The 22,337-nt window shown below is 40.5% G+C and overlaps 1 protein-coding gene across 3 annotated transcripts in view; it reads right to left on the bottom strand.

The window, feature by feature from the left end:
* The window catches only part of COL4A6 (collagen type IV alpha 6 chain), a 115,545-nt gene that overhangs the window by 39,539 nt on the left and 53,669 nt on the right, over window positions 1-22,337 (bottom strand). For all 3 annotated transcript variants that reach the window (XM_032701778.1, XM_032701780.1, XM_032701779.1), the window contains exons 4-5: window positions 3,411-3,545; window positions 2,033-2,077 (exon numbers count right to left, since the gene is read on the bottom strand). In XM_032701778.1, coding sequence (XP_032557669.1) covers window positions 2,033-2,077; window positions 3,411-3,545 — 180 coding nt within the window. The remainder of the gene's footprint in view (window positions 1-2,032; window positions 2,078-3,410; window positions 3,546-22,337) is intronic.

Here is a 22,337-nt window from a genome sequence, read left to right on the forward strand (position 1 = left end):
AGTCCTTTGGAGATGACTAAACTGTACCTGCCCAGGCTAACATACCAGCACACTACAGAGAATCTCCCTTCATATTCAGATGTGAATTCTTGTGCAGAGAAAGCAACATATTTTCACTTCTCTCTTTCATCTATCAGCACACACATGTGCTCTCTCCTTTGCTCTGAATTTCACACATCCATATAATGTGCATATGTTTGTATACATTTCACAAACCCAAGCTACTCCCTACCCTGAAGTGCAATGGCAAAAGTAAAAATATTTTCTCAAGCAGTGGCGGGTGCTATTTTCACTCCACAATGGAAGCATTTATCTCAGTGGCTAGAATGTAACCAGTAGGAATTAGTTCCCCTTCCCCCTTTTTCTGCCCTGCAGTTGTGGCACAGAAGAGACACAGTGTTGAGCACTCTGCTGTTCATGACCAGCAAAATCTGCCTCTTTGCCATTCACCCACCTGCAGAATACTGTGAAGCAGAGAGAGTAGATCTGCATATGCTGATATGCTGGAGGTTTTGAATCCTCTCATCTGCCTCCCTACTCACTCCTTGGAATGCCTGTCGCTGCCAACTACCTGGCATTGGCTGTTGCTGTATCTCTGCCTCCCCTCACTGTTGGGAATCCCCTTTCTCCACAGCCTCATCTGCAAAAATACCCTGAGAACAGCATGTTCCCACAGTGTGTTCAATTAAATTAAGTATTATGGGAACAGCTTGTTCTCTTCAAACGTAGAGAGTTGGCTGGTGGTAAAAAAAAAAAAAAATAGCAGCAAGGGAGTAGAGTAGGAGAGAAAACAGGCAAGGATGAGCAGAGGGGGAGTGAAGGACAAGGGCCAGGAAGGAACTGGAATCAAGCAAGCTCATTTATAGGGCCAACTGAACATTTTCAGCCAATCTATCACAACAATTCAGTTGATAGGAAGTAAGAAAACACAGCTCAACAGTTGGAGCTCCTGGCCAGCTGAGGAAGCTAGGAAGATGAGTAGGAGTATCAGTACAGTCTGAAGGCACAATGATACAGAAAATGGAAAAATGTCATCAAGAAAATAAAAATAATTCTAATATCAGAAGGAGAAAGCAGGATGAGTTAAATAATGTAGGAAGGGCAAGAAAGTTTGGGGCAACTTTCTAAAGCTGGCCTGGTTAAAATTCACCTGAGGTAAAGCAAAAATCCTTGTAAAAATCACTAGGGAAAACCAAAGCAAAAGAAAGTTGGTCGAAACACTCTAGGCACACAATTTTTGTGAACAAATGTCACTAGAATGTTAAAGTCCTAAAGAATGGAAGAAACAAGAAATTCTTGATGGTCAGGGAAAGTGGTTACCGTGGTTAGCTACCTCTATCACCTGATCTAAACCAGAACTAGAGCCTAGTGAAGTAAGGATTCTCTGAAGAGCCTTAGCTCTCATCACTGTTTTCAATCATATCATAGGAACAGATGATTGAGGGAAACCTGATAACAGCTATCACATAGTAGAAGGCTACCACAGAGTAAGAGTGAACAACCTTCTCTCCATGTTCCTAACTAGTAGTGAGAGAAACTAAGAAGTTTAAACTGCCGAAAGACTGAAGTTAGGCATTAGCAAAGCTTTTCTAAGAGAGAAATTCATCTCCATCATCACAAGGTTTTAAGAATTGACTAGGAAATACCTCCTAAGAATGTCCTGAAGCACAGCTGATCATGCCTGTTTGGCTCTCTGAGATCCCTTTCTATTCTGTAAGTCTGTGATTGCATGATATAGACATAGTGCTGAGGGAACATGGGGCTGAAAGAAAAGCTTATCAGTGATGCAGTGGATCCCCATGTAACTCAGGCTCACTTCCTCAAAGGTGTCAACTTTCTATTATCCTATAAGAGGATCCAAACCTCTTACAAAGCAGCATGGAATCACCAGGTGAACTAACAAACACTGCCATTGTCCTCCAGAGAGAAGCAGGCAATTGCAAGGGACACTATGGATGTGCTAGGACAGTCTCATTGTGCTTTTGTTTGTGACTAACATTCTGGTAATTTATATCTATACATGCAAACTTACTGGGATCCCATTGATGCCTTGAAATCCTGGAACTCCCATTGGACCCTGAGAAAAAAGAGTACACATTATATTTCACATCATCAGTCGGGATATTGCAGTTACCTGGGAGATATTTTTTCCTCCCACACTTTTGGTTTAGGACTTCAGCTTTCAAAACCAAAATGAGCAAACTCTCCCATGCAGATTCTCTCTGACCACAGGGGTCAGTGAAGATGGGAACTGAGCATCTGACCATGACTGGATGCCAAATGAGTGTTTCTGGAATGTTTTAATCAGGCAATTTAAAGTAAAAATATAATCTCCTACTGCACATCTGGGGAAAACAAGATGCCAGGAAAATAAACAATCTGGTATAAACTTAACTCTCAGTGTCACACTTGACTTTCCAAGAGTTTCAACAGAACTTATGTGTTTTTCTGTCTGTATGTGGATAGGACCCCCAGAGATACACAGACCACTGAATTAACTTCAGACCACCCTGCCCAAGTCACAAGTAAAACCACACTGTTGGTTTTACTGCTCTGCTCTGGATAGTTCCAAAACAGACTGTGTAAGCAGAATATCCAGCCTAAATTGCTCTTGCTTTGGAAAGGTAAAGTATATTGCTTCCACAAAGGATAAAGAGAGAGAGAATATCTTATGGCATGCTGGTATTGCATATGTATCCATTTCAGTGGACAAAACCAATTCTGGAGTAAATAAGGGATATTTTGAGTGCAAGGAAATTGGTTCCAATTGTTAAAGGATCCAGCACTTTGCATCAAACAGACTGGCAAGATCTCTAGATAGTCCCAGAATGCAAGTCTGTGTCCCAATGTCCCAGACATCCTCCAGATTTTAGAAACCAGGTGCAGCATGAAGATGAACTACCCACATATATCCAATTCTTTATTACAGAAAGCACTTTTTCATACTTCCATTCATTCTTTTGACTAGCTCCAAACTCCCCATTTGATGCTTCCTTCCTAAGAAGCGACAGCAGGACGGATCCTGTGGGCACTGAGACATTTCTCTGTTCTGCCTATTCTTGCACACTGCAATCATTGACACCTACCCCTTATAGGCTACTCCATTTAATATGATATAGTTTATAATATTCTTTCTGTTAGAAATAACTTTGTACCTGCCAAAGACTGCTTGCAACAGCAATAGTCATTGGGTTATGGCTCACCTACCAGGACAGGTACAGTGTTCAGCAGCTCTGGGATCTGTATTCTCATTCAAAAATAAATGCAGACAATTCTCTAAAGAGAAATACTTGAAATGCTGTTGTGTTCTTACCCCTGGACAGGTAGTCTAAGATTATCTTTATTCATCCAAAAATATATACAAGGCCATAGATCTATAGCAGGGACAGAAAAGTAACCATTGATCTTACCTTGTCACCTTTCTGTCCAGCTGGTCCAGGGGGGCCCACTGCTCCTCTCTCACCTTTTGCTCCTGGCAAACCTTCTGGGCCAGTAAATCCAGGTGCTCCTATCGGTCCTTGAAGCCCAATTGGTCCTGGTCGACCCTAATATAGAATAAAAAATAAATCAATGCACTACATTCACAAACTCCCTTGTAATTACTCTTTCTGATTCAATTTCTAATGCAATTTGATACATCTCAAGGTTGTTAGGACATCCTAAAGTTTTCCCTGTACATTCTCAGATAAAGAGTTGTTAGAGCTTATTTCAGGTAAGTCATAGAATCACAGAATAGAATATCCTGAGTTGGAAGGGACCCACAAGGATCATGGAGTCCAACTCCTGTCCCTGCACAGGACAACCCCAAGAGTCACATCATGTGCCTTAGAGCATTGTCCAAACACATGTTAAACTCAGACAGGCTTGTGCTGTGACCACTTTCCTGGGGAGCCTGATACAGTCCTGAACCACTCTCTGCATAAGGAACCTTTTCCTAATATATAAACTAAACCTCCCCTGACACAACTTCAGGCCACTCCCTCAGGTCCTGTCACTGGTCACAGAGAGGAGAGATCAGTACCTGCTCCTCCTCTGCTGCTCCTATGGCTTCCCCTCTAGACCCTTCACCAGGACTACCTTTGTAGCTCTCCTTTGGACACCCTCTAACAACTTTATATATTTCTTATGTTGTGGTATCCAAAACAGCACACAGCCCTTGAGGTGAGCCTGCACCAGCACAGAGTAGAGTGGGACATTCACCTGCCTCAACTGGCTGGTGATATTGTGCTAAAACATTAATGTTGGAAAATTCCTCCAAGATCACCAAGCCTTTGACTGAATACCATCATGCCCACTGAACTGTACTGCCAAGTTCCACATCTACTTGTTTTCTGAACATTCCCAGGGATGGTGACTCCTCTACTGTCCTGGGCAGCTTGTTCCAGTGCTTAACCACTCCTGCAGTGAGGCAACTTCCTAATATCCAACTTGAACTTCCCCTGACCCAGACTGAGGCCATTTCCCCTCACTAGTCCTATGGCTAGTTGTCTGGGAGAAGAGACTAAACCCCACCTCATCACAAGCTCCTTCCAGATGGTTGTGGAGAGCAAAAAGGTCGTCCCTGAGCCTCCTTTTCTCCAGGCTAAACACCCCCAGCTCCCTCGGCCGCTCCTCATATGACTTGTGCTCCAGACCCTTCAGCTGCTTTGTTAGCTTTCCTTGGACACGTTCTGGCAACTCAATGTCCTGAGTTATAGCAGAAATCTCCCTATTCCCGGGCGGTTTCTGACTTAGATAGCACTGTAGGAAGGAGCGCTGTGCTCTCCCTCAAGGTGCGATGGCGGGGCACTGCCGGCAGATGGAGCAACTCCCGCAGCCGCAGGGATGTATCAGTGGAAAATGCAGTTCATGGCTATGCTGTCTATGGTACAAAATGCAGATTATGGCTATGCTGTCTATGGTACAAAATGCAGATTATGGCTATGCTGTCTGTGGAAAAAAATGCAGTTCATGGCTATGCTGTCTGTGGTACAAAATGCAGTTCATGGCTATGCTGTCTGTGGTACAAAATGCAGTTCATGGCTATGCTGTCTATGGTACAAAATGCAGATTATGGCTATGCTGTCTATGGTACAAAACGCAGTTTATGGCTGTGCTTTCTACTGAAAAGACAGTCAGTGGATTACATGAATTATCCGCACAAAGAATCAAGACTTACATTAAAAGATATAGAATGGAGGAAGAAGTTAAAAAAAACCCAATCCAGATACAAAAATCCCCCTCCTTTTAATTATCCTCTACACTCATGTCCATGGAAGTGTTTCCCTTTTATTTCCCTAACTCTGTAAAACAGCAGAAGGAATGCAGCTCCCTGCTGCAAGTGTTTTAGTAATCTCAGCTGGAGACACACAGACTCCATGGCTTGGCAGGTAAAAGACTTTTACAGTTAATTTAAAAATGCATTGTTACATGTTTAAAATCAAGCAAAGTGAAAAAAAAAAAAAAGCATAATTGATTTTAAAAATTCTTTTTCCAGGATCATTTTTACTACCTGCTTGGGCTAAAATATTTTTTTCTGTATTCCATGTTTCTTCACTACTGAAGCAGTTTTCTTTTAAGTGCCACAATTCTCTCACGTCACACTTTCTGTTGTGATTGTTTCATCCTGGCCTTTTAACTGAGGTCAAGTGCATGTTTGATATTTCATACCTTTTCTGCCTAGACACTGTCCATAGTATATACTTCCAGAGGCACAGTCTCCCATCTGAAAAGGCTTTTCTGTTGATTAATTTTAGCTCTCTTCACTCTGGGCTAATTATCAGTAGAATCCTTTATATTGGGAACCATACAATCAGAACATTAATCCCCAAATCTTCAGTGGTCCTTGGCAACCATACACAAGAAGCATGTTACAAAATCACATGCTTTGCTCTCACTTTCAGTCTCAGCTTTAACTTTTTAATTTCCCGTAATCACTAGATATTCAGTGTCTTTCAGGCAACAACTCACAAATCATGGATTGTGGACTGTTTACCTCAAGGCAACACAGCACTGACCAGACATACCCTAAAAACAGGCACATCACAGTTATAGCCAACCACTACCACAAAAGCAACAGCATCCAAGAGTCCACCAAGGTTTGTAGAGAAAACACACTGTGAATTCCTCTCTTGTTTGAATTGCTAATACTTCTGTATTCAATTAGTTTGATTGCCTGGTTAATGATAGTGTTTCACAATGACTGGAACTGATAGGAATTAACATTTTAGGAGGCTTTTGTTTGCTCTCTAAGATGGGGCAGTAAAGACCAGCAACTACACCTTCTGCTTGTGTTTAGATGAGCAGGGCTCTGACAGAAGAATTAAACATGTTCTCTGTGATTTCAGGACCCACAGCTAAAAAGCTCTCTTTGCCTTAGTGCCCTACAAGAAAGACTTCAACAGCACTTGAAGACTTTGTCCAGTGTCTTAGAGTGTCACTAAAGCGTAAGGACACAGTAAAGTGCTTCTAATCTCTCTGATAATGTGATTATGCCATGATAATCAGGCTCTCAAGAATTCTCACTGTTCCTTTTGAAGTCTATGTGAATGAAAATCATGTTTTCTACGCTGAAACAAAGGACTTGCCTCCACTGCTGTAAAAGCAGCATTTTTCGTCACTAAGTAGCACTCCCATGAACCGTTCCAAGATCAGTGCATTATAAAGAGCAGGCACGGTGGCTGCAGGAGCAATTCCAGGATAACAGCACAAGGAAGACTCAGGTTTTACCACAAGGTAAACTTACAGAGTTCAGTACCAGGTGGAACTACTGTCTGACCTCAATGAGTTTACTTTGTGGTAAAAAGTTAAGTGCTTAGTGCCTGTGCTTTGGCATCAGGACTGCTCTTAATCAAAGCATAAAATGGGTAAGACACCTCTTAGCAGTGAGGACAAGCTTAAATATAAAATGTGGATTACATCAAACAAAAACTACAATTAGTCAATGGAGCTCCCTATTTTTAATCATTAATATTCAATATGTAGTCCAGTAGCCTGTAGAAAAGTCATTGGTAATTGCTGCAAATTGTATAATTTTGTCTTCCTGACTGCACAACAATCATTTTTAAAAAGAGAAAAATTACAGACTGCTCGTAACATCAAGCAAGAACAAAGCCAATGAAATTGCTGTGACTTGGAAATGTTTTCTCAAATGCCCACTCGAATTTCATATATTTGAAAACTATGACCTGTATTCTCAAACACATTTGTGCACTGGGCTTTTACTGTGCTGCAGCACTAAATGAGACGCCTGTCTGTAACAAATATGATGCTGGTAAAAAACAGCATTATTTCTTTACACACCCGGGGTTTTTCCACAGATAATTTCAGGACTTTGACCCAGTTTGTGTCACAAGTTCAGCATGAATCGTATGCATCTCTGTTACGCACATATCCATTGCAAACCATTAAAAATACACAGCTGGCTCAGAAATGCAGCTTTTCATACTCAATGTGTGGTAAGCAAGAGGAAAAAATGGCTGGAACAGGAATCTCCCATTGCTTCTGAGTCATCACACTGCAGAAGGTGGTAAAATCAGTGTCCCGAACGTGTAATTTGATGGCAGTGTCTTTCAAGATGGAAAAGGTTCTGTGGCATATACCTTCTTCCCTTACACACTTTTAATTCATCTGCATCCCAGGGTGTCCTGAGGAAAGTCCAATATGGTGGATAATGATGGGGCCTCTCTACTGCTACACAGACACATCACAGTTTCTCTATTGTCCCGATCCCTTTTGCCAACTCTAATACCTCACATAAATTTTCGCCCACTGAAGCAGAGCTGCTACACATAGCATTGCAAATTCCAAACATTCCTTATTTCCCATTGCCTCTGTGAGCTTGGAGAATAAAGCGTAAATCTATTTGATTTGTCCATTTGATTTGTCACTGTGCAAAGGAACACACGTGGCACTGGTATGGAACCATTATTTCAAGGACAAAAAACAAGTACATACTTACTTGGGGAACAGTTCTACTGGCCTGACTCCCTGTCAAATACCAGCTCATTGATTCATCACCACAAAAGATACTGGGACTCACTAAGTGAGATAAATCTAGCAGATCTAGTAATTAAGCAGAAAATACTTCTGATGAGGAAGGGTAGAACTGATCCCTACTTCTGCTAGTAAATTTGTAGACTGTCATATTTCAAGCATCAAAGCACTATTAACTTTCTAAGCAAAATTAAGTTCCTGTGTATGAGAAGAGCAACTGAATTTAAAGATGCTCATGTTTTCTCAAATTAACACATAGTTTCTTCTCTATGAGAACTCAGTGACCACATTTTGAAAAAGGGTCTTATTCACACTCTCTATTCCTTCAACCATTATTTCCCCCTTAAACCATGTTTTATTGACACAAAACATTACTAGTGAAAGATTTACTTCACGAGAAAATGCTTTGTAGTTGGAAGCATCTTATACTTGTTCGAGTACATTAAGGTAAACTAAAGGACAACCATTGAGTCATTATGGCCCTAAAAATGTATGTTCTTATACGCTCTAAGCACAATCTAGACTGAAGCCTTTAAGGAAGATCTATGTACCCGATTCCCATGTTGTACAGGACTACCTGTACAAGGGACTGATCCTTCACACCAACAAATGGCATTACCCATTTAAATCGGGGGCAGTCTCAGTAGGGACACCATGTTACAAAAGGCAGCACACGAATCCCGCTGAACTCAGATGAAGTGTCCATTGGTGACTTACCAGCGCAAGGCAGCCACGTCCACCCGTGAGCAGCACAACCTTGGGCCAACCACTTGGACCATCCACCTCCATCTCCTCCCTTCTCCTCGGCCTGCCCTGCCTTCACAGCAGGATTCCTGCGGCAGCGGTTCTCTCTTGCTGGATAGACAGTGACCAGCATGAGAGTTCTGGTCTCAACTGGGGCCCCACAGTTCTACTGTAATAATAATAATTACTGATGAAAACCCCTTCACTATTTTCCTAAATTACAGGTCAGGTATCCAGTGCCCTGCTCACATTCCAGAGAAAGTAATTATTCTCCCTACTGAAAAACGCTTTGTACTTTTAAAGAAAATTATTCTTCAGTTTTTCTTCTAAAAACTTAGGTGAAGTCATGTTCAAAATGGCTTCTTTATTTCTGTCATATAGTTTACTGTTCCTCTACACAGCTTTTTACCTACACACAGCATGAGATGAATACACAGAACTCTATATACACACAGAAATAATGGGCCAATCCTGCTTCATTCAGCAACTCCCCAAAAATCTAATAGTTCGGTTTGGCATTTTTTTGTTCTCTGTTATTTGAAGGAAAGATACTAGGGTAATATTTTTTTTAAAATGTAATTTTAAGAAAAAAGACAATTTATTCCTGTGCCTTGTGAAGTTCTTTGGTATCACAAGGCCTTTCAGAAGTTTTCTGTTTACGCAAAGCAGCCCTTGGCACGTTCACGCTGCCGACTGCCAAGGCCACTCTGGTCATCTCAGGAGTAATCTTTTAATGTAGTAATGAGCAACTGCAGGCTGGTTCTCACAACAATTTCCAATTTTAGTTCATGTGATAAACTCCATTTTCAAAAAATATTTGTTATTTCCAGTAAGCCTGACAAGACATGACTGCAAGCAGAAAACCTGGGTGATAAAAAAAATGCATGTGTGCAGGTGTGTATATATATATATATTTGTTTTTACACTCCATTTTTTAACCACTTTAAAAAAATCAATGAAATTTGATTCTATAAATCATTTGATGAATCCCATACTTCAGTTACAAAATTGCAATGGATGGTTTACCATGTTATAAATATAGAACTGCATACAAACCCTAGAAATTTCTTTTTAAAATTTTTATTTTTAAATCGGACATTTAAATTTATGAAAAGTTTGTTCCTTAGAATGTTTGATTCCCAGTTAAAAACTTTCATGAAACATCCTGATCCAATCAATTCCACATATTTGCTATTTCTATTTATAATACACAAAGAGACCACATACTGTCATCCTTTTCCCCACCATGGATGATGCCAGGAGTGACTCAATCTTAAATTAGTTATTCCATTTTATACTTCATGACTTTTGAAGTAACTATGAAAAATGTACAAAAGTAAAAAAAGGATGGTTTTAACTCTGATTGCCTTTTTGCTTTGATGTTCTGAAATGTCCAAGTGAGATAAGAAAGTAAGTGCATGTGGAAAGGTTCCAGGCCCCAGAGAACACAGATAACATGAAAGTCAGTGAAAGCCCCTTGTGGGCTGTAACATCTGTGTGAGAGATGCAGCAGTGAGGCAACAGCCTTCCTGCACTGTGCTTCACAGAGGATCCACGAGCACCACACGAAATGATGGGCACTGCAGAAACAAAGATTTCAGTCAAGGGGATTTTTTCAAATAAAGAACGAGCAGCAGGATTTACGAAGCATAAGGATGACTCACATTGTATTTCAATTAAATTAATAACTGATATATGAGAATTATGAGTTAAAGTTTATTTTTAAGGAGCTATGCTACGTATTTGAATTACATTTACCTGCCTTTTCCATGATCATCAGCCAGAATTAAGCCTTTTTTTGAGCACAGACAGCATGAAACATCATACTGATGAATCACACCGCAGACTATCAGGGCAGCAGAGGTGATCGCCCCTGAATCCTCAGCTTACCCACTGTTTGTTTAAGCTAATTGCCCATGAGGCTCAGGTGATACATGGTCACCTAGGACGAAATTTTTGCTAGCCTGACTGATACCTTTAGGACCTTTTTGTGTTTTAAACTGGCAGGGCAATACCAGGTTCACACACAAATGGAGAGAGTTCATGTAGACAGCACATGAGACTGACAACAGGCACTCCTCTGAAACCATGCCTGACTTAAAAGCAACTGAGGAAATGAGGCATGAATGAGGGGAGGTAACGGGCAGGAACCACTCCTACACCTCATGGAGTGCTGGCAGTACATTACACTCACCAACATTTTAAAAAATATGGCTTATATTGAAAGACTGGATCACTCGATTATGAAATCTTAGCAAAAATAGTGAAGCAAGTGAGGTCTAACTGACTTCAACTTACTTGTGAGCTATGCTTTTTTTTTTTATTTAACAAAAGAGCATAGTACAGCCAAAGGTTTAGATGGTTTATGAGATTTTATGGTCTTTTGCAACCTCAGTTCATCTTCTCTCCCTCAAGCCTTCAGTGCCTAATCTCTAAAAAATGTTTTAGAAAGCCTTTACAGTTCCCCGACCTGTTCACATAGGACAGCAGCTGTCATAACATTTTCCTGCCCTTAACTACAGGAAGAGAACTTCTGAGTACTGTGCACATCTCTCGACAGCAGCACAAGTCCTGAACTGAATATTAATACAAAAGAATTAGTTATTTCAGAAGAAAACACAGGGTTTCTCTAAGACTTCTTTCCTTTTTCTGATGGCTGTTCAGGAAAGTAGACAAGGTAGCATATGCATAGCATTTTCCTGCCCAGAATGCACATAAGTCAACTCTGGTGAGAGCATGGCAGTAGAAATGATCAAATGACAGCTCACCAAAGCAGGAGATGAGTGGAATGAAAAGTGGAAAGGGTCATAGCCCCTGGCTTTACTGGCTTTCATTGCCAGGCTTTTCCGTAGCCAGACTGATGTGTAGATGCCACTGGTTCTATTGACAACTATCTTTTGCCCCTTACAGGCAAGTAAAGCCTTTTATGGTGATACAGAAGAGCAGGTATCTATGTCACTATTGCTTCAGCAAAGAATCAGCCAACTGGTTACAATTCAGTTTTTATGTTTACTGAAAACTGCTTATTAAATAAATTATTTGTCTCAGACATCAAATGGGATCACTTCATTTTATCTCATAGTTTAAGTGTTTTTATCTGTTGCTTTCCACGTGACAAACAATATGGATGAACTTCCATACACACACACTGGAGTTTAATAACTGAGCTTATACAATTCCTGACACCTGGTCGCAGGCATTGCAGTATGTAAACTGTGTATATATATGTATATATATATATATTCAACAATACATATGTGCATATATATCATCTCTCCAACAAATTTGCTAAGATCAAGCATGTTTTTACCACACTAATCATAGATATTCCACAAGTCCCTTGGGGAAAACAGATGTTGAATCATAGCAACTTCATGGACATCCACATCAGGACTGGTGCCCACAAAACCACAGCTTCTGACTCTCCTTAAGATACACCCTGCAACACACAACTTTTCCAGGGATATGCTATGGGCTCGTGAGGAAAGAAGAACATGCAGTGTTGTATTATTTTCCCTTCCACTTATTCCTAGCACCCCACTGAACAAACCAAAGAAGCCAATGTGTTTCTAAAGAACCGTTTAAGTGAACAGCGACAATGAACCTGCTCCCTCCCCCTCTGGCTGGCATTTCCAAGCTGCCTTCCTCATGGGCTCAAGTGACAGAAGATTCATTGTTGCAAAAAAATGTTGTCAGTAGAAAATTAGCTGTATTAAGTAGTGTACTGAACAAGTGAAATCTTGCCAGTGTCAGGCCTGTTAAGGCCATTAAAGGGACATTGTATCTAGGAAGGCAGGGAGGGTTCAGCCACATGTTGAAGCCAAACAGACTCCAAACCTCCACAGGGTTTGCTGTGTCCAGATCTGTTAATTTGCTTTGGGCTCCTCTCCAGTTCTTTCTTTTACAACAAACCCATTTTTTTAAATTTCTAACTCCCCTTGCAAGCCAAGGCTGTGAAAAGGTAGTGTTTCCTCAGAGACAGAACAGGGATGTGGGAAAAGAGTAGATGTAGCAGGAAGAGACTGCCCATACCAGCATTTCCCAGTACGGCTATTCCTTAGCAGATAGGATGGTTTGGGCTCTCCTCTTGCACTGAGGAGCAGAACCACTGACTGTCACACATCCCACCCAGGCACTACTCATGGGAATCCTGCACAGAGAAAGAGGCAGGAGGAACAGCACATCTCAATGGGCAACTCGCCCTTCCACACACAGAATTCTCTGTCCGTCAGCCCCTGCAGCCCCCATCAGGGATTCTGAAATGGAAGACTGAGACAGGAAGGGCAGAAGGGAACAGGGAATCGGTAATAAAAAGGTCAAAAGCACCTGTCCATTGGTTCACAATTTCTAGTACTACATTATATCTACATTTGACTACTTTTCTCTTTCTGCCTGGGAACTGGAAATCAAGCACAGTAGAGATACGTCCTGCTTCGCTGATAACGCAGAGATAAGGAGGTAACTCAGAGATAAGGAACTGAGCCAGAAGTGTGATGTGGAAAAGGACCTATGGAAGCCATTTCTGCTCCGGATGACACAGAGAGCTTTCCATTCCCCTCATGCTGTGTCCTCTTCCACCAGATCTTCCCCAAACATGACATTCAACCAGAAAAGAAAGGAATGAGGATTTAACAGCTTGCCTTTGAATCTTCAAAAAAGTTGCTCAACCTTTTCTCATTACTCTTTGCCTATCAGCAGATATTCTAGTTCATAATGTGGCCTCTCATATCAGAGTGGTATTTGCTTTACTGCATTTTGCAATAAATTAAATATTGAGGTGAATTTGTTGCAGAGACTGCTTAATTCTAACTAAAATAATACAGCTTTCTTCCAATATTTGGAATATAACATAGCCGTGTTTTTTCAGGTGGTAATAATATGATAATTAAAAAAACTTTGCAATGATTGCCCTTGTGTTCTCTGTTTCTGAAGAATGTAAAGTGAATTCATTAGAATACAAACAATAGAGATTTGGATCACAAGAGTAACATTGGTATTCTAAAAGCAGATTTAAATGCCTGTATTCATTTGTGCCTTTAGGAGTTTCTCTCAATTTGTATCAAATTCCTGAGAAAAAAAGCTTGTAAAATGCTGAGATAACTGAATCTAAAATCTGAACCTTTCCTCTAGCTTGCAATCCAAGTCATAGCCTAAACCTCTTCTGGATGATGATCTTATGACTGCTTTTTTGGCTCACTTTTATCATAGTAGACTGTTCTATTATTTTTCTAATCTAATTATTCTATTAAATTTCACTGTTACACAGAAAATGTGTATCTATAAATTGCCACAAGTTAAGCAATGTTCCAGAAAAACAATCTTGTCTTTTTTCCTTTGTTCTTTCTGATGCATTACTTATGCCCCTTTCCCTGTCCAATATCCAGTCTTTGTGCTATTACAACCAAATTAGTGCTTAGTACGATGTAATTCTGCAAGCAAGTCTGAACCTGGCATCTAATCTATGCAGCATGACTACCTCTAAGCCTTACTGTCATAGCATGTATTTACATTAATCATCTAGTGAATAAAGTATCCCTTTTTGGGGGAAAAGAAAAAAAATACAAAACAAACAACAACAACAAAGTTCCCCCCCCCCCAAAAAAAAAAATCCATTTTAGTTACCAGACCGTGTTCCACATGCTAAACATTCTGTTTACAAGGGACAAACACAGCAAAACTTCTCATTATCCACTAAGGTCATTCAACCCCAAAGGATGCTTCTAGTTAGAAAGGCAGGCGGGGAAAGTAGGCCATGCACAGATCTGGCCAGTATGGGGTCAGCAGTGAACAATAGATTCCCTGCAAGCAGTTTCCCCTACATTTTGCCTCCCATAGCCTTCCCAGCATGTTCCTGGCACTTCAGAAAGGTCTGAGCAGCTTTCCTTGCACAGGGTTCTGCTAAAAACAAAATTATCTGTTGGAACAGATAATATTAGTCAAGATTTAAAACTCAGATGGGAACCATCTTATGCTTATTCAAGATAGCAGATTTAGAACAAAAACTCTTCCCACAGACCTGTTACACAGCAGAGCAGAGGGGAGTTTTGCAAACATGTAAACAATTCACTTTAAAGGAAAAAAATGGAGTCTGTGAATCCTCATCTTCACATTGCTTGGAAATGTACAGACCAAAGCAGGAGTGGAGGGTAGTAGAGGCCTGCAAATCTACAAACAACATTTGGCAAGATTCCAGTTATCTCTAGAGGCTTAAGCAGAGCAGGTCCAGGCAAAATTTTATTGCAGTGCCTGATAACACAAAGTGCCAGTCTGTCAGTGGCTGGTTTACTGGGCAGTGTTCAGAGAATAAAGTGCAGTTAGCAAAAATAACTTCAAACCAAAGTCTGGGAGAGAAAAAAATAGAGGATTTTTCATTTTTCCTATATAAGTGTTGCATATTGATCCAGATAAGGACAAAAATGAACTTTTCACCTACTTGAATTCCCACTGGCTAAGGTATATAGAATAAATGATTAATTCCAATGTTGCTTGTCATCACATAAATTGTATGTTTAAGTCCTTGGACATTTACTACGTGGCTGTATTAACACTCCAAAAAGCTTCATTCATTTGTTGGTATAAACCACACTTCCAGTCTGCTTAATCTTTGACAGACAGGTCTCATTGTCCCCAAAATCCCTTGCTACACAATACAACAAAGGCTTAAATGACTCTGTGGGCCTGCTCTGCTACCCACACTGCTCTGCGCTTCCTGCCCATATATCCCTGGAATTCATGACCATGCAGATTACTAAATTACACACTAGGCCAGGGATTAAGCATGGCTCTTTGTATGGGAGCATCTAAGGTCTGGAAGAAGATTTTACCTGTCACGGTCTGTGCTCACTGGGCCTTGATGAGAGACAGAAGGAAGCAGCGCTGCAGAAGATCACAAACACTGGTGTGTGATAATCAGCGATCTGTGTATGATGACAGGATAGCCTGACTGCTGCTGTCCTGCACACAGGTCTCAGCAGCTTTAGACAGACAATAACCAGCCTGCTGCTTCCAAATCAGATCAGTAGCTTCTTCCTCCTTAAAATAAAAGGTGAAAACGTTCCCTGTTCTGACACACGGCAAGCCAGAAAATGGCTTTCACTGCACCAAGCAGAACCGAAATGTCTAAAGGTTAGGAATGTATCCTGCAGTTAAGCAAACATACCAAAAAGACAAAGGAAGGGGTATGGTAGCTCACCAGTTGTTTTAATTTAGGTCCTAATCAAAGCTGTTGATTGTTTTCAGAATACTTAAGAGTTACACATCCAAAAGAAAAAAAATAAAGCCAAGAAAAAAAGCTTTGAAATAACAACATAAATTTAAACACCTTAAGGATATTGAGTACTTTTTATCCATTGTTTTTCACTTGAAAAACCAGAAGCCTTTAGTAGGACTTAATCTTGATGTCTAAGTAAGACTGAGTAGTCTTTACCCCATTGTAACTCATAGATGGCTGGCAACTCCAAACTTTGGCTGAGACTATTTAATAGTTCAGAATTTAAAGAATTAGTGTGGCCAGGACAGTATAATGATGAAATCAGGAAAAGCCTGTACAGAGACAGCACATTTGCAACAGCAAATACTGTCATCTCTCAGTTTTTATTGGTTTTGTTGATTTAGCCATACTGGTCTGAAAGATGATATTGCATTTCTCATGGTATATTGCACTCACTTGGAGCGCAGTAAATGACAGGCATTATTTAAGGCCTGAGAGACACAAAGTTCACAGCACAGTCACTTCTATGGGTTTGTTTCAGACAGCAAACTCCGCTAAAAAATAACAAATGGAGACCACAATACAGTGATGCTTTGGTTCAACATCATCCTATTACTTCAAAGAGTAGTGTAACTATATGCCAACATGATGACATGTCATTTTAGAGGAACCAAAACCATCTCAGATCTGCAAATAGCCTCCTAGCAGCTCATAAAAAATTACAACCTCCCAGAAACCCTGGGAGGACAAGCACTGGAAGCGGATCTGGTCTGCACAGACTCAGCAGGACTCTTTGGAAGTTGCTGCCAGTGCTTCTTTTGCAGCCAGAACAGCCACTGTTGAGCTACACAAACTACTCTAAGCCCTTTCCCTAGAGCCATCAGCTAGGGAACAACCATTAGACTGCTGTTTGAGAAAAATAAGCAAAGCATACTTTAAATGAATAGAGAAAAAGGAATCCTCTATTGATCACTGCTACAAACTGGCTTTGTACTTCTTTTGTTCCTGACGTGACTCCAATTTCAGTTAAACCACAGCTAGCTGCACAAATGTTTTTCCATAGGGTATTTTTTAGAGCCTCACACCATGCTGCATTTGCATAGTGTGCAATAAACTGTGCCCTCAACCCCACACATACATACCAGCCCCTTCAGACACCAGATTAAGTTGTTGATAATCCCTGTAGGTATTTATAATGACCTATCTTTTAGCCAGCAAGAACAGCAAAACAGTGAATGTGAGCTTGTGCAGCCTCTGGATCTGGATCTATGGACCAACATTCACTTCTATGGAATTTTAGATCATATGAAGACTCTGGTGTCTTCTCACCGACATCCCTACAGACAAATGATGACTGCAGTGAAGGACAGCCCTGATGTCAGACACAGAAGATCAGGCCCAGCAGGCATCAATCCTTCACTGCTATTGCTCTTGCCAACACAGCTGATCTTCGCCTGGCTGAATCAGCATCAGCAGAAATGTTGTCTTACATCTGCCCCTGACTGGAAATGCCAGCTCTGCAAGTGTCTGCCAACCAAAGACTGAGAGAAATCGTGACACTGAGGAAGGCTAAAGGGTCAAGGCTTAAAAGCAGAATAAAGGGAAAATAATCTGAGAAATTAAAGGAAATAATGTAAAGAAATACAGAGGAGGCACAGCTGTACTGTCCACCTTCAGTTTGCAGCACAGACTGAAGAGCACACACGAGGGAAGTCCACGAAAGTCAACAAACGGTCCTGCATGTAGGGTAAGGTGAAATGTCTCAATTTGTGGTAAGGAAATGGACTGTGTCCTTGTTTCCAACATGAAACTAAGCATTGGAGACTCTTGCTAGTTGATTATTACGTGAGTCTGGTGGCCACTTCCTTGATTTTACTAATGGCAAAGCCAAGAAACAGACACACCAATGCTCAGTGGCAGTTGCACAGGTGGTCATGGGAAAGGCAGACTGCAGAGCCTGGAATTCATTTTCCCGGCTCTCACACAGGATGTGCCCAAGCACAGGATTTGCATCCTGAACACCGTGATTTTACTCGAGTCTCAAAAGCTGCATCATCTCCTCTTTGCTTTCCAGAAACAACATTTTTCTATTGACATAAGTAACACTCCAGTGTCAAAGCTCTTATCTGTCAATTGGAGTAACAGCTATTTTATCCTGGTAAAGTGAAATTTAACTGTCCAGAACCTTTGTATTTGCCGAACAAATAAAAGAAAAAAAACCCAAAACATTTTCCTTGTCTTTGTGTTACTGGATGCAACAGCAAGTGGGAAAGAAATCCGGGACTTCTATTCTTCAGATTGTTATTTACCAGTATCAAATCAACATTACTTGTTTTGATAGCAGTTTTTTTCCTATCACTACATCACTCTAGTGCTAATAGCTCATACTATATTTGTTAAAGAAACAACTAACCATTAACACCAACTATTTTCTTTTTGTCTTCACTGAGGCAGTATGCGAAGAGTACATCCTTTTCCAAATATTAGCAGCTTCAAAGGCTTTTTTTTGAGCATCTCCAAGTCTAGTAACCTTCCATGAAAGCAGAGAGATTGGATCCCCCCTGTATTTAACACTTAGCAAGCTTGGAAAGACACCACTATCTTGAAGATACCTTGCACCACTGACTGTAAGTCTATCTAAATTATGTAGTCTACATACATTCAATAAGGGTCAAATTAGTGATCTGTCATTCTTTAAACTAAACAAAAGGATGCTAAAAGTTGATCCATGCTGTATCGATTGGAAACAGGACATTCCACAGAGTCACGTGGTGTTTTTATGGCTCCTCAACCCTGCTGAGATCCTGCAGGCTCTGAGAGCACATCCACCCGCTCAGGTACAGCCCGCTGGCTGCTGCCCCACTCCACAAGTCAGCTCCAGGGCAGGGACACCTCAGCTCACTGCCTGAATCAGGCTGTACCCTCAGGCTGTACCAACAGACCCTCAGGCTCTTTCTCTGGCTCATGTTCAAGTGTCTAATCCTTGAACACTGCTTGCGTGTGTACTGAGGATGTTTTATTTTAGTTACATTGTGGATCCATTAAATGCATCTTTGAACATCCCTATTATGTCTGCAGTGAACACTAAATCCAAATGCTCCACAGTTAAACACAGATGGATGGAAATCCAGATCTGCCCTTGTGTCCAGCTACAGTTTGGGATCATTCCATGGTTTTGTCCCAGCTGTGTGCTTTTTTTAAAAAATCAGGACGTTTAATGCTTAGAAGAAAAGTTCCTTGGTGCAAGGCTTTTTTTAATTGTTTATACAAAGTACAACTTAACCTGATGTGTAACTGAGGCCCCAGGCCCTGCTGTACTATAAATATTGAAAACAATCACCAGACCAAAGAAACCAGAGTCTTTGCACAAATGCTCCTTTCAAAAAACAATCCAGTTGGATGGTGTCTTCCAATCCTTCCGGAAATAGTGTTTTACCTCCCACATTAACACAGTTGTTACAGGACAGATATATTTCTAATTTACTGGAATAAATTGATTCTTCTACAGAGATAGTGTAAGAAATCTCTGTGGTACTTTTAGTAGCATGCAAGTTCAATGCAAGGAAAAAGTAACCAAGTGATAAGTAAGGAAAAAGTAATTGATTGAAATGAAATCTCTTCCACAATTAAATGTTCTGATTAGGTTTCAACACAAAAGTATTGGGAAAATCCAATATTTTGCCATTGATATATCAAGAAAATAGTATCTCAAACAGTACATTCCATGGCAAGAAGCTTAAAAATTAAACTAAGTAGACAATTTGTAAACATACTTTTTGTTTAGTCTGGAATACAAATTTTATACAGCACATACAACTCTTAAATCCTATCCAAACAAACTCGGGGACAAAGTAGTTTTTAAGAGTACACACCTAGAACTGTAGGTTTTGTTTACTTTCAAAACTTGTGCAAAATATTTGGAAATTAATTTAAACATAGGAAGCCTTAGCTCAGAATAACCAGAAAAAAGCAAAGCACGTTATTAGTCATAACCACATTTCATTGCTACTTCATCTTACAACAACAAGACTCCTTCACTCTTGTAATAGAGTGGTTAAAACATTAACTCCTGTAAAGCTGAAATGAGATCAAGCGCTGTATGTTTAGTAAAAATTATTAAAACCTATTAATTCTGATAAGTGGTGCTTGCTATGTTTTTTGGAAAACCTGCAAAGTGTGTAACTTGAATAGCTAGTTGTGCTTAGGAGGGAGTTTCTGATACACAGTGGCATTTAGGAGCAAGGGGCAATAGATCTTGGAATTTGTGCAGAGGCCATTTATATTCAAAGCTGCCTAAGACCTCAAGCCACTACAGTTAAGAGAAACAGTTAATAGAATTTTATCTTCCCATCTCGTGGTGAAGTGAGCAGATATTTGCTGGAGGTGAGTGCTGATCAGACAAGCTCTCGCTAGGTTTGCAAAATGACTGGACAGCAGCAACGCTTTCAGTGTTGTACAGACTGAGCAAGATGAGAGGGCACACTAAAAAACACTGGCCATGGCTTAAAACTAGTGGTCCCCAGCACAACCTGGGACGACCACACAAAAACAACTAGCTTCCACTTTGATTAGCTACAGCTTTCATTCTACACCTGAAGCTCTTCGCTCCCACTTCCACAGTTTAAAGAACATTAGAGTTTTTACATATTTCTTCCAAGTGATACAACTGCTAAATACACAATACAATACACAGGCAATCACTGTTTCAACTCTAAGAACCTGCATTATCCTCTGCAAAATAACTTTGGGCTATTTTTTTCTGCTTTCTGCCTAGACAGTCAAACTGCTCTTACATCAGCCTCTACTTCTGGATATAAGATTACATATGTACAGTTACACCTAAAGATGGAAAGTAAGGGCAGATATACAGCCTCTCAAAAAAAGAAAAGGGTGCTTTACATAGCTAGCACACCTGAAATACTGTGATACAGGATCCTATTCACTGACAATTTTTTGCATAAATCTAGAGTAGAATCACCAAAGTCAGCCAAGTGATTTAATCCTAGCAACTGGTTTTCACTAATGTAAAGAAAAGACCTCCAGCAAAGCTAAATCAGGGAAAACTGGTATTTCTCTGATATTTCTGACACTTCTCTATTTGACAGGTGTAGGAATGAAGCAGAACCAAAGTGAAATCATGATCTGGTATTCACCGATACTTTGTTATTCACAATTCTAGAAATGTACATTTTAGAAGTGATACTTCTCCATTAAAAACTCTCCTGCATATACTCAGTAATTCAGTGAGCTCTTAATCTGTAATTTGCAAAGTTGTAGCAAATTTTCCTCAAGACCTCACTAAAACCCAGGTGTTCTGGATCTTCCCAATACAACTATAGTATGAGGTGCAAAGTAAACAGTCTAGTCTGTGTATAAATATTTAGTAAGATGCTTGTGTCTGGAGCAAAATGCAACTAACTTAGTGTTCCCTCTTTATAATATAAACAGATTAGTTGCATGACACAGTGTTAGTACAAACTTTCCTTGACTATAAACATTTGCTGATGTATTTCACCAATAACATAATGTATAGGAACAGAGGAAGGATTTACTCTAAAGAATGCATGTGGATAAGGTCCAGCTTCACAACCTCCCCTCACCTGATGGTACCTTTTCCTGAAGAAACTCGAGAATTTTCCTGTGCAACGTAAGATCCTTTCTACTGGCAAAGAGGAATATGACCCCAGTTAAAAATCAATGGTAGATGACAAGAGAAGATGCTGTTGTGCTTCATGTATCCCACACAAAACAGATGCTACCACACCCAGGATACTCTGCTTGCTAAAGGACTGTCTCAGCCACTTCAATCACAGACTTGCAAGTCAGATTTCTTAAAATGAAACGACTTCAAACATGTTCAAGAGATGGCTGAAGAAAAGGTTGTTTTGAAGACCTGATCCTGCAATGTCCTGACTGCCCCCAGCTTTTGTTCATGTTTGTGTCCTCAGTGAGGCTGTCAATGCTATCACTGGATTTGAGTCTGACCATGACAACTAATGCTGAAGGTGACACAAGCAGTGGCACGAAAAGCAGGTTGTTTCAGCTCCCTCCTCCCTCTCTTTGTATTTATATCTCCTGCTCTTTGTATTTTTTTTGTAAGCTGCAATGGCTCCCTCATCTTATTCTTTACAATGCTGAGAACTCACATCCCTAAAGACTCTCATTTCCATATCTGAGTCAAGATAAGGTAGTGCCCTGTGCAACCCAGTTGTGTTGAGCTACTGGGGTGGACTTAACGCTATCAGGCTGAACCAGCTCCTCTCTTTGTACAAGGGGTGACCATGGAGTACATTGACCTCAGTGCTAAAAGGGGAGGAAATGAGAAGGCTCCATGGAAACAGGGAGAGTGACAGCAGAAGCACACATTGAATTGGTCAAGGATATTGGACTGGGAAATCATCCCATCAGA

Source organism: Chiroxiphia lanceolata, chromosome 14 (assembly GCF_009829145.1).
Source record: "Chiroxiphia lanceolata isolate bChiLan1 chromosome 14, bChiLan1.pri, whole genome shotgun sequence".
In the NCBI taxonomy this organism is placed as follows: domain Eukaryota; kingdom Metazoa; phylum Chordata; class Aves; order Passeriformes; family Pipridae; genus Chiroxiphia; species Chiroxiphia lanceolata.